The 15237-nt window shown below is 35.3% G+C and overlaps 1 protein-coding gene across 1 annotated transcript in view; it reads right to left on the reverse strand.

The window, feature by feature from the left end:
- The window catches only part of LOC143040627 (uncharacterized), a 32121-nt gene extending 18674 nt beyond the window's left edge, over window positions 1-13447 (reverse strand). Inside the window, exon 1 of the mRNA XM_076211804.1 lies at window positions 13325-13447. Coding sequence (XP_076067919.1) covers window positions 13325-13406 — 82 coding nt within the window. The 5' untranslated portion in view covers window positions 13407-13447. The remainder of the gene's footprint in view (window positions 1-13324) is intronic.
- Between the last annotated feature and the right edge of the window lie 1790 nt (window positions 13448-15237).

Genomic DNA, 15237 nt, shown 5'->3' on the forward strand with positions numbered 1-15237 from the left:
TGAGAAACAGGGAGAGAGTGAGATATAGAGAGGAACAGAGAAAGTGAAAGCTAGATAAAGAGTGAGAGAGAGAGAGAGAGAGAGAGAGAGAGAGAGAGAGAGAGAGAGAGTTGTCGGCGTGACGAATGTGAGAAACAGGGAGAGAGTGAGATATAGAGAGGAACAGAGAAAGTGAAAGCTAGATAAAGAGTGAGAGAGAGAGAGAGGTGGCGATGGAAAAGGGAGAGCGATAGAAAGATAGAGAGAGAGAGATGGCGGTGGAAAAGAGAAAGAGAGAGAGACAGAGACAAAGAAAGAGAGTGGTGGAGGAGGGAGGAACACAGAAAAAGATATAGGGAAATTGCGAGGGGGAGGTGAGGGGGAGAGAGAAAGAGGAATGAGAGAGATGGCGGGGGAAAAGGGAGAGAAATGGGCCTGAAATGATAGTGTGTGAATGTATACACACACACACACACACACACACACATATATATAGATATATATATATATATATATATATGTATATATATATATATATGTATATATATATATGTGTATATATATGTATATATATATGCATATATAAATGTATATATATATATATGTATATATATATATATACTGTATATATATATATATATATATATATGTATGCATATATATATATGTATATATATGCATATACCTATATATATATGCATATATATATATATATATATACATATGTATGTATATATATATATGCATGTATATATATATATGTATATATATGTGTATACATATATATATGTATAGAATATATATATGTATGTGTATACATATATATGTATGTATATATATATGAATACATATATGTATATATATGAATATATATATATATAATGTATATATGTACATATATATATATATACATGTGTGTGTATATATATGTATACATATATGTGTTTATATGTATATATATGTATACATATGTATATATATATATAATATATATATATGTATATATATATGTATATATATATATAATATATGTATATATATATATGTGTGAGAATAAACAACATTTCATACATTTATTTAATGTAACAGATGGATTATATATTATCAAACATGATAATTTTTTAAAATTTACAGTCTACAGGAAAATAAATTAAAATATCCAGAGTGCATTATAATCCATCTGTTACCCACATTAAATAAATGTATGAAATGTATTGTGATTCATATATATATATAGGTACATATATATATATATATATATATGTATATACATATATATATCAAGGACTACTATTACACAGGACGTGCATACCCAGATCCCGGGGTCCGCTAACGAAGGCCAGTCCAGTGCAGGGTTGCCACTCCTAGTGTTTTCCCACTAGATCTATCATTTTTTGCTTCAATCTAGTAGGATAGTGGTTTTTCGTCAAGGATATCAAGAATCTAGTATATTTTGAAGATCCTAATAAAAACGTTTAATTTTGCGTTACGAAGCCAAATTCATGGAACCAGATTTGGAGCCAGATGCTAGATTGAAAAAGTTTGAGCCAAACACAGAATAATAGTGCTAGATCTGGCACCAAAAGTGCTAAATTGGTAACCCTGCCTACTAATTACACAACCATCCTACAAAGTACAAAATATAGCAGGCTGTCGCGCTCGCGTCGAAGTTTGTATCTGTTTTCGCAAAATGTTATATTTCTGCATCATTTCCGTCTAATACTTCTCGAATTATTCCATGAAAGCATAATTTATCATTGAGATATTTTGAAAATTAGCTATAGCACATTCACACGTAAAGTTACTATGAATTGAATGTATATCATCATATGAACTCCATAGAAATTGTCAGTCAAATTGGCGCACTTGTTATTTGCTTATAGTATGTTTGCGCGATTGATTGGTTACATTAGTATATAGATGGTTGCAGGACGGTTGAGGTTTGTATTATTCGAATTATTAGTTTGTGCAATTTTTTAAGTGCAGAATCGTAAAGAGCAATGGAACAACAGCCTTGCCTGCATACAAGTGTCGTGTTTAGCTCATAGTTGTCTACTTGACTAACTAGTGATTGGTTGTGAAAGTTTGGATTATTGCACCATTACAGGCAGTGGTAATTAGTTTGGTGTATACAGTTTTCTAACTTCAAAATGTTTTCATGTGTATGTTGCGTAATATAATTCGAATCTAGTAGTTTTTTGTTCAGTGTAGTAGCTTTTGGCAAGCGCTCTAGGTTTTTTCCATTTTCCAGAGTGGCAACACTGGTCCAGTGTGCTACTAGTAATGGAGGTGTTAAGGTTGTGTTACTACGTCTTTCACGCGTGGCTGCATTTAGAAGTGGATTGTATTTGTTTACATAGGTTCTTGCTGATTTTGTGTATTCAATTTGCCGAATAAGTGTGGTGTTGTGAACTGCAACGGTAGTTATAACAAGGATAGCAGGTGCCGAGTGTTTCGACTGCCAAAAGACCGTTATGAAAGACTTAATTATTTCAAGATCGGAAGAAAGGTTAGTGTATCTGTTCATAACAGAAAATTTCAGTGAGTGCAGACTGTCTGTGATTGTCGAAAACACGCCCACGTTGTGTAACCCACTGATCTGCCGTGCATTCAAGAAGGGTATTAGTGTACCACTGGGTAAGACACTTCATCGTATGGTCAGTTCGCCGAAGCTGTGCGCTTAGCAATTAACTATGACATCCCGTTTGACAAAAAGATTGAGATTATTGTCACTCTTCTTCAAACCCACACGTCAGCCTGTGTAAACACCGAGAATGAGAAGAAGCTGGTATTTTTGACACGTCAGTTGGAACTTTTATCACAGAAACAGTTTTCTATGAATGATTATTGTTTTGCTCTTGAATTATACCCCAAGTGTAGTTATGAAGAGCTCAGAGACTTCTTGGTGCTGCCAAGGAAACGCAAGCTGCAGTACATCACTTCATCTATTGACAAGGATCAGGTGATGAGGGAAACATTTGCCAAAGTGAAGACACTGCAGCAGAAGAATGTATTTCTCTTGATAGATGAAGTACAGATCGGCCAACTGTTGCATTTTCTGGTGGGGTTCTGAGGGGCATGGCAGTACTTGTGGCAAGTCTATATAACACTGCTCCTTATATAAAACATGCTAAAATTGTCCTATAGCAATCAGATCGCATATCAGATAGCAATCCCACAATATTTAAAATCTATAAAAAAAAAATCTACTTAAATCAAATAAATCTAATTTAAATAAAAAAAAATAGATTTTTTATATTTTTCAAAAAGATAAAAAAAAAAAAAAAATCGCCAACCCTGGTGTCCACTAACCTCGTACAATAATAACTGTTAAGTCTGGCTAGAATTGGCATTTCAAAGCATAACAGTGCCTTAAAAATAGTTTCTTATTTCACTATAAAAGTTTATATTAACTTGTACTGCATTGAATAAGCCAATAGTTGATATATTTGTCCTATATACAATGTTAGGTTTCTAGTTTTGATATATTTGTCCAATATAAAATGTTTGGTTACAAAAAATGCAATGGTCTCCGCTAGTGAAGCCAGGAATCTGGGTGCGCACTTCCTGTATGATAGTACTCCTTGATATATATATATATAGTATATGCATATATATATGTATATATATATATATTTATATATATATATATATATGCATATATATATATATATATATATGTATATATATACATATATACATATATACATACATACATATACCAAGGCTTTTTCCCCCTTACTAGGGAGGTAGCCAAAAAGGAAAAGGCATAAAATCATTCCCTCCCATTTCATCCCCGAAAACACTCCACACCCCTCCACCCTCCCTCCCATCTTAGCACCTCCTGGATGACGGGTCATCCCTGCATCTTGTCCACTGCCCTGGGTCAGAAGCAGTGTCACAAGACACAGCACATCCACAGCAAGGCCGCTTCATTAAATCGGCGACCCCCCCCCCCTTCCGTCCCCCCATATAAAGGAGAAGACGGGGAGAAATCCCTTCGGGCTGCGTCAAAATTTTGCTCACACACACTACCTTATCCCCCATCCCCCCATCCGTTCCACCTCATGCATCACAACATCTTCCATATACAACCGTTCTCCATTCACCCCTGTCTTCTGTCCTCTCCCGTCCTTCCTCGACAGACATTCCCCTCTTCCCCAAAGCCCCCTTCACCCCATCCATCCATCTCATCCTAGGACGTCCCCTCATGTTCACTCCCTCCACATCTGCCTTCCATACCTCTTTTACAAGTCTTTCTTCACTCATTCTTTCCATGTGTCCAAACCATCCTATTACTCTTTCATCAACCCTATCTCCCAACTCCCTTTCCACCCCTGTTTCTCCTCCTCACCTCCTCATTCCTCACTCTATCTAGCCTAGTAACCCCCATCATACTTCTCAGACACTTTATCTCAAGCACATTCAAGCTCCTTCTCTCTTCCTCCCTTATGTTCCATGTTTCTGCTCCATACAGTGCTGTTGGCGTAATCACTCCTTCATACAGTCTCCTCTTAGCATCCATTCCCAAATTTCTATTCCTCATTACACTTTTTAATCCACCAAGGCATTTACTCGCTTCTCTCAATCTACATTCTACCTCCACCTTTACTCCACCTTTTCCTGCCACATTTGCACCCAAGTATCTAAAACTATCCACTTCCTCCAGTTGCTCTCCCTTAATGCTCACTTCCAGATTACTGCCACCTTCACCCCTAGTACATCTCATCACGTTACTTTTACCCACATTTATCTTCAGCTTTCTTCTATCACACACTCTCCCAAACTCTGTCACCAACTTCCTCAATCTCTCCTCCGATCCTATATATATATATATACATATATATATATATATATATATATATATATATATATATATATATATATTTATATATATATATATATATATTTATATATATATATATATATATCAAAGTGAACAGCAAACTTGTTATGACAGAGCTTCTTGTCGTATTTTTCTCTCTTAGAATGATATTACCTTCTATAGGCAGTAACCTTCATAGTTCTGCGTATATCATCCTGTGGAGTAGCAGACATAAATTGTAAATAGCCAGAACGCGTTTTCACACTTCTTTGTGCTTCCTCGGTGGCAGATAAGAATCTGAAGGCTAATCTGTTGTGTGGGGATTATATACTCGGGTGGAGAATTTTGGCAGGTTGTCATTGGTTGGCGTCGCCAGAGTTCCCTGATGTCCTATTGGTTAGCGGGTGGCTTATGTCGGTGTTCATTGTCTCATTTTAATGGGAAATGATCTAACACTTGGTAGTTTTTTATGTCCTCGAGCTGGGTATTCATTCCCGGGGATAGCTCTTTAATGTAAAAGGTCTCTAGGATGAGTAATCGTCGTGGGTTTTCATTGTAATCTAAAATTACCGCCTTCTGTGTCAGTTCTTCCCTCCTTAACCTCGCTTGATGGACTTCGTTATGGTGAGAGCCTCATGGTGGTCATGACTGTGAAACCCATTCCACTACCTATATCGGCATCTGTCATACCACCTAACCTCAAGAGCTCGTAAGAAACACCATAGCGAAGTCCATCAAGCGAGGTTAAGGAGGGAAGAACTGACACAGACAACGGAAATTTTAGATTACAATAAGGACCCACGACGATTACCCATCCTAGAGGCTTTATACATTAAAGAACTAGTCCAACTTAATAGGTTACCACTTATTCCATGGGAAGCTAATTTAGAAAGTAGTCTTTCGTGGGGGACGGTATCAAAAGTTTTTGCAAAGTCTAGATATATTAAATCTGTATTGTTTCTTTTGTCATAATTTTAAAAGACTGTGTTGTAGAATTCGAGTAAGTCACACAAGAACGTTTCCGTCTGAATCCATGTTGGCTATTATTGATCAAACAGTTACTTTTTAATGGTGATCAATAGCATCTCTGATGATAGTTTCCATCATTTTTCCTACGATTGAAGTCAAGCTTATAGACATGTAGTTATTTGTTTTGTTTTTGTCACCCTTTTTGAATATGGGAGTAACGTTAGCTAGCTTCTATTCTCTTGGGATATCTCCACATATGATGGGTTTCTTGAAAATAATTTCTAATGGAACAACAATCTCATTTTTTATTTCCCTTAAGATTCTTAGATGCCAACCGTCAGGCCCTGGTGTTTTGAGAACTTTGAGCTTTTCTTTACACCTTTTTATTTATATTTTATTTTATTTTTTTATCTATTTTTTTATTTTTTTTTTTATTTACGTAATGAGTAAGTTCACCCTAGACTATACACAGGGTTTAGTTTGTTGTTCTGTTTGAGGTGTTTATTTATGAATACTGAACTAAAATGGTTGTTAAAAATATCACACATTCCTTCATTTGAATATTCAAGTTGAGCGTCAGCAGATAATAGAGGGCCAATTTGTTTCCTGATAACCTTTCTATCTCTAATGTAACTGTAGAGTTCTTTGGGATTCTCTTTAGATTTATCAGCGATATACATTTCGTATTGTTGTTTTCGCTTTTTTATAGTCTTTTTTAAATCTCGCTGTATTATTACATAATGATAGTCATTATGATCACCCGAGCATTTGTATTTCTTATTAGCCTGTCTCTTTTTAGCAATACTTTTTTTTATTTTCTTTGTCAAGCTATTTTGGGCAAGCCTAATTTGGGATGTAAGTATGAATAATCTCAGTAAGCGTATTTTGAAATATTTTCCGCATCTAATCTACAGGTCTTTAGCTTAATTTTGCCTCCCAATCTGTAAGTTGAGGGCCCTAACATAGTCCTACGAAGTGAGCTTTACTGAAATCGGGTATTTTAGAAACGCAAGTATCTATTCTAATTTTTAATAGCAGTTTAAATCTAAGTTGTGATCGTTACTTGTAATGGTTTCACCAGCTTTTTTATCAGTTATTATGATTTCGTGGCTTGTGATCAACAGATGGAGTAAATTAACATGTCTTGTGGGCTTTTTAATATGATGAACTAATGTATACATATATATATGTATATATATATATATATATATATATATATATATACATATACATATATATGTATATATATATATATATATGTACATATATATAAATATATATTCATGTATATATATACAGTATATATATATATATATACATATATATATATATGTGTGTGTGTGTGTGTGTGTGTGTGTGTGTGTGTGTGTGTGTGTGTGTGTGTGTGTGTGTGTGTGTGTGTGTGTGTGTGTGTGTGTGTGTGTATACATATATATATATATATATGTGTGTGTGTGTGTGTGTGTGTGTGTGTGTGTGTGTGTGTGTGTGTGTGTGTGTGTGTGTGTGTGTGTGTGTGTGTGTGTGTGTGTGTCTTTGTGTGTATGTGTATGTGTGTGTGTTTGTGTGTATGTGAATGTATGTGTGTGTGTATTTACCTAGTTGTATTTACCTAGTTGTATTTCACGGGAAGGGGAGCTATGCTCGTGGTGTCCCGTCTTCATATCTCATTTTATCTTAACTATTTTTAAATTCATGTTTTGTTTTTGCACACACCACATTCTCATCTAACTTGTTCCCAATGTCTATTACTCTGTAAGGAAAGCTGTTCTTTTTCAGGTCTCTTCTATAGCTGTCTTTCTTGATTTTCTTTCCGTGTCCTCTTGTATTTCTATCATCCCATTTTATCAGATTCTCTCTATCAATAATTTTATGCCTTTCATGATTCTGTAAATAACTATCAAATCTCCTCTCTCTCTTCTTTGCTCTACTGTCTTTGCTCTAGTGTCTGTAGTTCAAGTTTTGCTAGTCTCTCTTCATATGATAGTTTTGAGAGTGTTGGTGCCAATTTTGTAATTGCTCCTTGTATTCTTTCAAGTTTTTTTATATAATTTTTTGTACTTGGTGACCACATCGTTGCAGCATATTCCAATCTTAGTCTTATTAGAGTGAGTAGAATTTTCTTCACCATTTCCTCATCCAGGTATGTGAATGCCACTGTAATTGTTCTTATTAAATTATAAGTTTCTTCAAAAATCTTATGTATATGTTTCTCAGGTGATATATCATTCATAACAATGACTCCCAGGTCCTTCGCATTTTCTACTTTTTTTATTCCTTCTTCTCCTAATTTATATAATCCTGTTATTCTGTTTTTGCTTTTTCCAAATTCCATTATACTACACTTTTCAGTGTTGAGCTCCATCTCCCACTTCCTACTCCATTCCCATACTTTATTTAGATCACTCTGTAGTGACTCACAATCTTCTTCCGTGTTCACTTTTTTTAATAGTTTTGCATCATCCGCAAAGAAGCTCATATAACTTTCAATTTTCCTCATCCATATCATTAATATATATAGCAAATATTATTGGGGCCAGAACTGTTCCTTATGGAACACCGCTTATTACGTCATCCCATCTTGAGTGCTTGTCTCCTATCACTACTCTCATTTTTCTTTCTAGCAAAAAGTCTTCCATCCATTTAAACAGTTTGCCCTGTATTCCTCCTTCATTTTCTAATTTCTTCAGCAACTTCTTATGTGGTACTTTGTCAAAGGCCTTTTTTAGGTCAAGAAATGCACAATCAGCCCATTCATCTCTTTCTTGTATTATATCTATTAGCCTTGAATAGAAACATATTAAATTAGTGACGCATGATCGTCCTTGTCTGGATCAAAATTGTCTTGGATTAAGCACACTGTTTATTTTATTTTATTTTATTTTTTTATTTTTTTACCCATTTACTTTTGATCATTCTTTCACAAATTTTTGCTATTGTACTTGTTAGAGAGACTGGTCTATAGTTGGTAGGGTCTTCTTTATTACCTCTTTTATATATAGGTACTATATTTGTTTTTTCCAATCTTCTGGAACTTTTCCTTCTTTCAAGGAACTATTTATTATGCTATGTATTTTGTCTGCCAGTTCATTTTTGCATTCTTTCAAAATCCAGTTTGCTATTTCATCTAGTCCATGCGATTTTCTAACATCAAGATTACTCAAGTGTTTCATTATTTCATTCTTTGTTACTTCTATTTCTTTCACAGGGGGGACTTTCACTTTCCATTCGATCTCTTCCGGTTGTATGTTCTCCCTTGTAAACACCGATTTAAAATGCTTGTTCATAATTTCCGTCATTTCTATTTCCTCTGTGTATTCAACTCCTTGTCTTAATTTCTCCAAGTCTTGTTTGTTTTTCAGTTTGTTGTTTACAAATCTGTAAAATAGTTTTGGTTGATCTTTACATTTTCTATGACATCTTTTTCATGTTTTCTCTTTTCCTCTCTGCACGCTTGTACATATTCATTTCTATAACAAGTATATATTTTCCATTTTTCAGGTCTTTTGTATTTCTCCCATTTGGTCCAAGCTTTGTCTATTTTGTCTTTTAACTCCCTACAACTTTTGTTGTACCAGCACTTTACATATTCTTTTTCTTGTTTTTGTCTTGGGACATACTCTTCCACCCCTTTTTTATAATTTTTCGTCAAAATATTCCATTTCTCTTCTACTGTTGTATCTTCTTTGTGTATTCTTTCCCAGTTTTCATTTTGAAAGAATTCTCTTATTTATAAAAAAAAAAAAATTCATACATCAATCTTCCTTTTCTATATTGTTCATTTCTTTTCATGTATTTTTCCTCATTTAGTTCTACTTCTATCAATATTTGGTCACTTTGCTAATTGGTGCCTGGTATTCTATCTTTTCCACTATTTCAGGTTCTGATGTGATTATTAGGTCTAGTCTCGATGGTTCTTCTTCATTTCTATACGTAGTGTTCTCTTGTATCCATTGTGTCATTGTGTGGTCAATAATCATTTCAACTAGAACACTTCCCCATGAGTCTTCTCCACCCTTTACGGTCATCTCTTCCCAGCAGACTTCTTTGCAATTAAAGTCTTCCATTATCATGTTTAGTGTTATTCTTGTGTCTTCTAACATACTTTTATGTTTAGTCTCTTCCCACGAGGCTGTTTTTGGGGGCACGTAGTTTATTACAAAATTTCTGCTCTTCTTATCTCTGTCTTCTACTTCTATCATAATCATCTCTACTCTATTCTTCCCATATGTGACACTCTTCACATTTATATCCTTCTTAGTCAGGAACATAACTCCACCCCCTTGTTTTATCTCTCTGTTTCTCATCCAATAATTATATGCATTGTGTCCTATGCTGTTGGGTGGTAGTGGACCTTTTACTTTTGTCTCAACAATTCCCATTTTGTCCGGATCTTTTTCCTTCAGATACTCGTTCAGTTCATTCAGTCCAATTATTAATCCATCTATATTTGTGTAGGATAATCTTAACTTTCTGCTATTTCCATTTTATTCTCTGTTTCTTTTTTTGTTTCTCTCTGTTATGGTCCATTTCTTCAATTTTATATTCACTACTCTCCAGTGGAATTCTTGTTTTTCTGACTCCGTTCTGGTCTCGTTTTTTTTTTTTTTTTTTCCTTAGCTTCTTTCCTTTTCATTTTTTCTTCCTCTCTTTCTTCTTTATTTATTTCTCTTTTTATCCATACCTTTTTATATTTTTCACTTGCTGCTAGCTTCCCTGTTTTTTGCTAAGATATTCTCTGCTGTTGTTTATGATCTGAATTTGAGCTTAATTGGTCTGGTCTTATCTGTACTATACTTTCCGAGTCTAAACTCCTCTTCGATTTGTTTCATTATCTCAGGTTCATCTTCCTGAACCAATTCTAGTAATCTGCTTACTTTTTCATTTTCTTCATTGATTCTTATAGTTCTATCTGGGTTATGTTTCTCTTCCATTTCTAATATAATTATACATTTATTTTTATCTGCTAAGTCTCTTACAATATTCTCCTTCTGTCTCATCACTTTGATAACTGAGTCTTCAGTTTGTTCTTTCATTTGCTGTTTAATTATATCAGCAAATGCAACTTTAATGTTTTCCTGTATTTTCCTCCACCCCTGTGCCTCTTTTGCTATTGCTTCTTTATTGTCTTTATTGTTCCTTTTTAATTCTTCATTTTCCTCTTTTACTTCTCTTAACTGTCTTTTTAGTTCTTCTATTTCATCAGTTAAGTTCTTGTTCGCCTTCTCTAGTTCCTCCCGCCTTTCCACTCTTTGCGCAATTTTTGACATTCTACCGAACCTAATCTCCTAATGTTCGGTCATTTGTTCAAGTTTCTCCTCCAGTCTTGCCAGTCGGTGGAGGTTGGTATCCACCCCCCCCTCATTATATCCATAGAAATTATTATCCTCACCTTCTATTGTGCTGCTCTTATCTATGTTTCTAATCTTTACATTTTTGTTAGTCCCTTCATCGTCACTAAATTGCTCCGGCCCGCGCTTGTTTACATGGCGTCTGCCTGCCTGGATCAAGTCCTGTCCTTCCTCATTTCCTTCCATTTCCCTCAGTAATCCCTCCCCTTCTCCTTTTTCCTCACTTCCCCCTACACCACGAGCAATCTCCTTCCCTGCAAATACAATAGGTACTTCCTTTGCGTTGAGATCCACGAAAATTTCACTTTTTCTTCAGGACGTCAATCCTCGCCGTCTGTCCAACGAATGTGTGTGTGTGTGTGTGTGTGTGTGTGTGTGTGTGTGTGTGTGTGTGTGTGTGTGTGTGTGTGTGTGTGTGTGTGTGTGTGTGTGTTTGTGTGTGCAAGCAATCACATCACCATAATACGAAGATGTACTATACGAAAGTACCTACTGTCTGCAAGTCTCTCTTCACTTATGGTTATTTTGTATATATATAATTATATATATATATATATATGTATATATATATACATATATATATACATATATATATATACATATATATGTATATATATAAATATATAAGTATATGCATATATGTGTATATATATGTATATATACATATATATATATATATATACTTTCTTAACTTCAATACTATCATTGATGAACATATGTTTGACTGTAGTATCATTTTAAAAAACTACCTTTACGTTAAATCTTTTTAATAATTCTTTAACACTTAAAAAAAATTATTATTAAAAAGGTTTAACGTTAAGGTAGTTTTTAAAAATTATAGTACTGTCAAACATATGCTCATCAATAATAGTATTGAAGTTGAATAAGGATACATTCATAAAATTCCTTGCAAAATGTGTAATCAATTTTACATAGGCCAAACTGGCAAACTCTCATATATTAGAATTGCACAACACAAGAAAAACGTTAGGGATGGCAATAATTTCAGTGGAATCTTTAAGCATATTGAATTGAATAATCATTCAGTTCATTGGGGGTAATGCCCATGCAATCTATTATACTAACAATATAATAATAAGAAACTTAATAGAGTGTAGTTTGATCAATACCACCACTGATCAAAATACCAACCTACACAAGGGCTTATATAAACTCGACAATTTTATCTGTCAAGAAATAAACAAAATAATAACAGGTAAAATGTAACCCTGCGACTGTGACCTAATGTCGCCCTACCCTCATTAGCGGACGCATTGACCCTTGCGACCTGACAGCCCGCCTCCCAGGGGGTAAATTGTCCTCTACCCTTTTGTAAACTGTCCTTGTTTCTTTTTCATGTATATATAATCTATATATTTCTATTAACTATGTACTTTTTGCACTGAAGATGTAAAATACGAAAGCGCTCTGCTTCGTTAGTTTCTTTTTTTCCAAGTGGTCTACTTTGCATATATAATATATATATATATATATATATATATATATATATATGTCTGTATATATATATATATATATATATATATATATATATATATATATATATATAGATACATGTATATATACATACATATATATATATATAAATATATAGATATATATGTGTGTGTGTGTGTGTGTGTGTGTGTGTGTGTGTGTGTGTGTGTGTGTGTGTGTGTGTGTGTGTGTGTGTGTGTGTGTGTGTGTGTGTGTGTGTGTGTGTGTGCTACTGCTAGTTTTTGGCCTATATATTACAAATACATTCATTTTTTGTCCATTTGGGTTAACTCTACCCATATCCTATGTATCCTGTTTCAGTTTCTCTAAACGTACAACAGAACACCCCCACCTTTCTTGTGGTTTTTATCCCGACGAAAGTGTTTAAATCCTGTAATATAAAATTCATCCTCAACCTCTTTACCATTTAACCATGGAGGGGTGGGGGGGGGGGAAGGCCTTGACTAAAAGTTTGTGATAGTTGATGGATGAACTGCCATGTCATTCAGCGTTGAGCCAGCCTACAGGCTAGCCCATGGTCGAACCACCTCTAGCCCGGCCCCGCCCCTCTCCGAATAAGATCACCTGGCGCGCCATCGTGTGAAGGAGGCAATGCCGAGGCGGCGGCTCTTCCTGGGCCGAATAGAATCGCCCAGCGGAGGAACACAATTTACACAACAACAGGAATAAAAAAAAATGGACTTACAGCGACGTTGAGCCTGGCAGGACAGTCCTCCGATCCACAGCCCCAGGACCAGGACCGTTGCCGCAGTGTAGAAGCTCGCCATCCTTATCCCGATTATTTGCCTCTCGACGGCGCCTCCGCAACTGCCCCACTTCAATTCAGAGCTCAAACACAAGGAGAAACCCCGGACTGGAAGTGACGTCACAGGAAAACGATAAGGGCGCCTAGGCCTATATGTCAAAAACAGTCCGGTGGAACCCCAAGATCATTTGGTATGGTATGAAAGTCTTTGTAGACTATGTGTTGTGCCCCATCCAGCATATTTCAGTTTCTAAGATTTTGTTTTTAGAAGTGCACACCTACGCGATATAGCATTACAAAATATGATATCAATTTTGTAAATTATAATACATCAATGTCATAAATATTTTCTTGACGGAAATCGATAACAGAAAACGTTGGTAAAAGCTATGCACAAACGAACGAAGTCCCGCGACTCCTTTAGACGCCATCTTTGTTTTGATAGATTTGGAGGTCAAAGACAACGACGACGACGACCCTGATGACCTCTAGAATTACAGTTACCGCATTGCTAAATACAGGTTAGGTTAGTAGGTAGGTTAGGTTAGGTTAGAATTGACGAATTTATCACACTTTACTTTCTTCAACCTCCGCAGTTACCAAAACAAAGATGGCGTCTCAAGCAGTCAAAGCGGCTACATTTGTTTGTGTATAGCTTTTAGCAGCTTTTTCTGTTATTGATTCCCGCCAAGAATAACATATTACGTTGATGCATTATAATTTATCAAATTATTATCTAATTTTCTAATGCTATATCAGTAAGGAGATTCATTGGAGCTGTATACAGTGTAGCATGTAGCATGTTGAAGCTGTACTCTGAAATATACTTTTACTTCTTTTGTGTGTTTGCATCTGGGTCGATTTCTCTGCCGGGGGTGATTTCTGGGTTAACATTTGGTAGACTATGGCACGAGTATGTGATCTGGGGTCTCTATGTGTGTGTATGTGTCTGTAGGTGTGTGTGTGTGTGTGTGTGTGTGTGTGTGTGTGTGTGTGTGTGTGTGTGTGTGTGTGTGTGTGTGTGTGTGTGTGCGTGTGTGTGTGTGTGAGTGTGTGTGTGTGTGTGAGTGTGTGTGTGTGTGTGTGTGTGTGTGTGTGTGTGTGTGTGTGTGTGTGTGTGTGTGTGTGTGTGTGTGTGTATTTACCTAGTTGTATTTTACGGGAAGGGGAGCTATGCCCGTAGTGTCCATTCTTCATATCTCATTTTATCTAAACTGTTTTTAAATTCATGAATTGTATTTGCACACAGCACTTTTTCGTCCAACTTGTTCCAGATGTCTATTACTCTGTGGGGAAAGCTATTCTTTTTCAGGTCCCTTCTATAACTGTCTTTCTTGATTTTCTTTCCGTGTCTCTTGTATGTCTACTATTCCATTTTATTAGATCCTCTATCAATAGTTTCTATGCCTTTCATGATTCTATAAATAGTTATCAAGTCTCCTCTCTCTCTTCTTTGCTCTAATGTCTGTAGTTCAAGTTTTGTTAGTCTCTCTTCATATGATAGTTCTAAGAGTGTTGGTGCTAATTTTGTAATTGCTCTTTGTATTCTTTTAAGTTCTTTATAAAAACAATTGTACTTAGTGACCACATCGTCGTTGCATTTTCCAATCTTGGTCTTATCAAATTGACTAGTATTTTCTTCACCATTTCTTCGTCCAGTTATGTAAATGCCACTTTGATTGTTCTTATCAAATTATAAGTTTCTCCAAAAATCTTGTTTATATGTTTCTCAGGGGATATAGTATTCATAATAATGATTTGCAGGTCCTTCTCATTTTCTACTTTTTTTTTCTCCCAATTTATATGATCCCACTATTCTTATTTTGCTTCTTCCAAATTCTATTATGCTACAC

This window comes from Oratosquilla oratoria, chromosome 29, assembly GCF_046742065.1.
Source record: "Oratosquilla oratoria isolate Oo_2021 chromosome 29, ASM4674206v1, whole genome shotgun sequence".
Lineage (NCBI taxonomy): Eukaryota > Metazoa > Arthropoda > Malacostraca > Stomatopoda > Squillidae > Oratosquilla > Oratosquilla oratoria.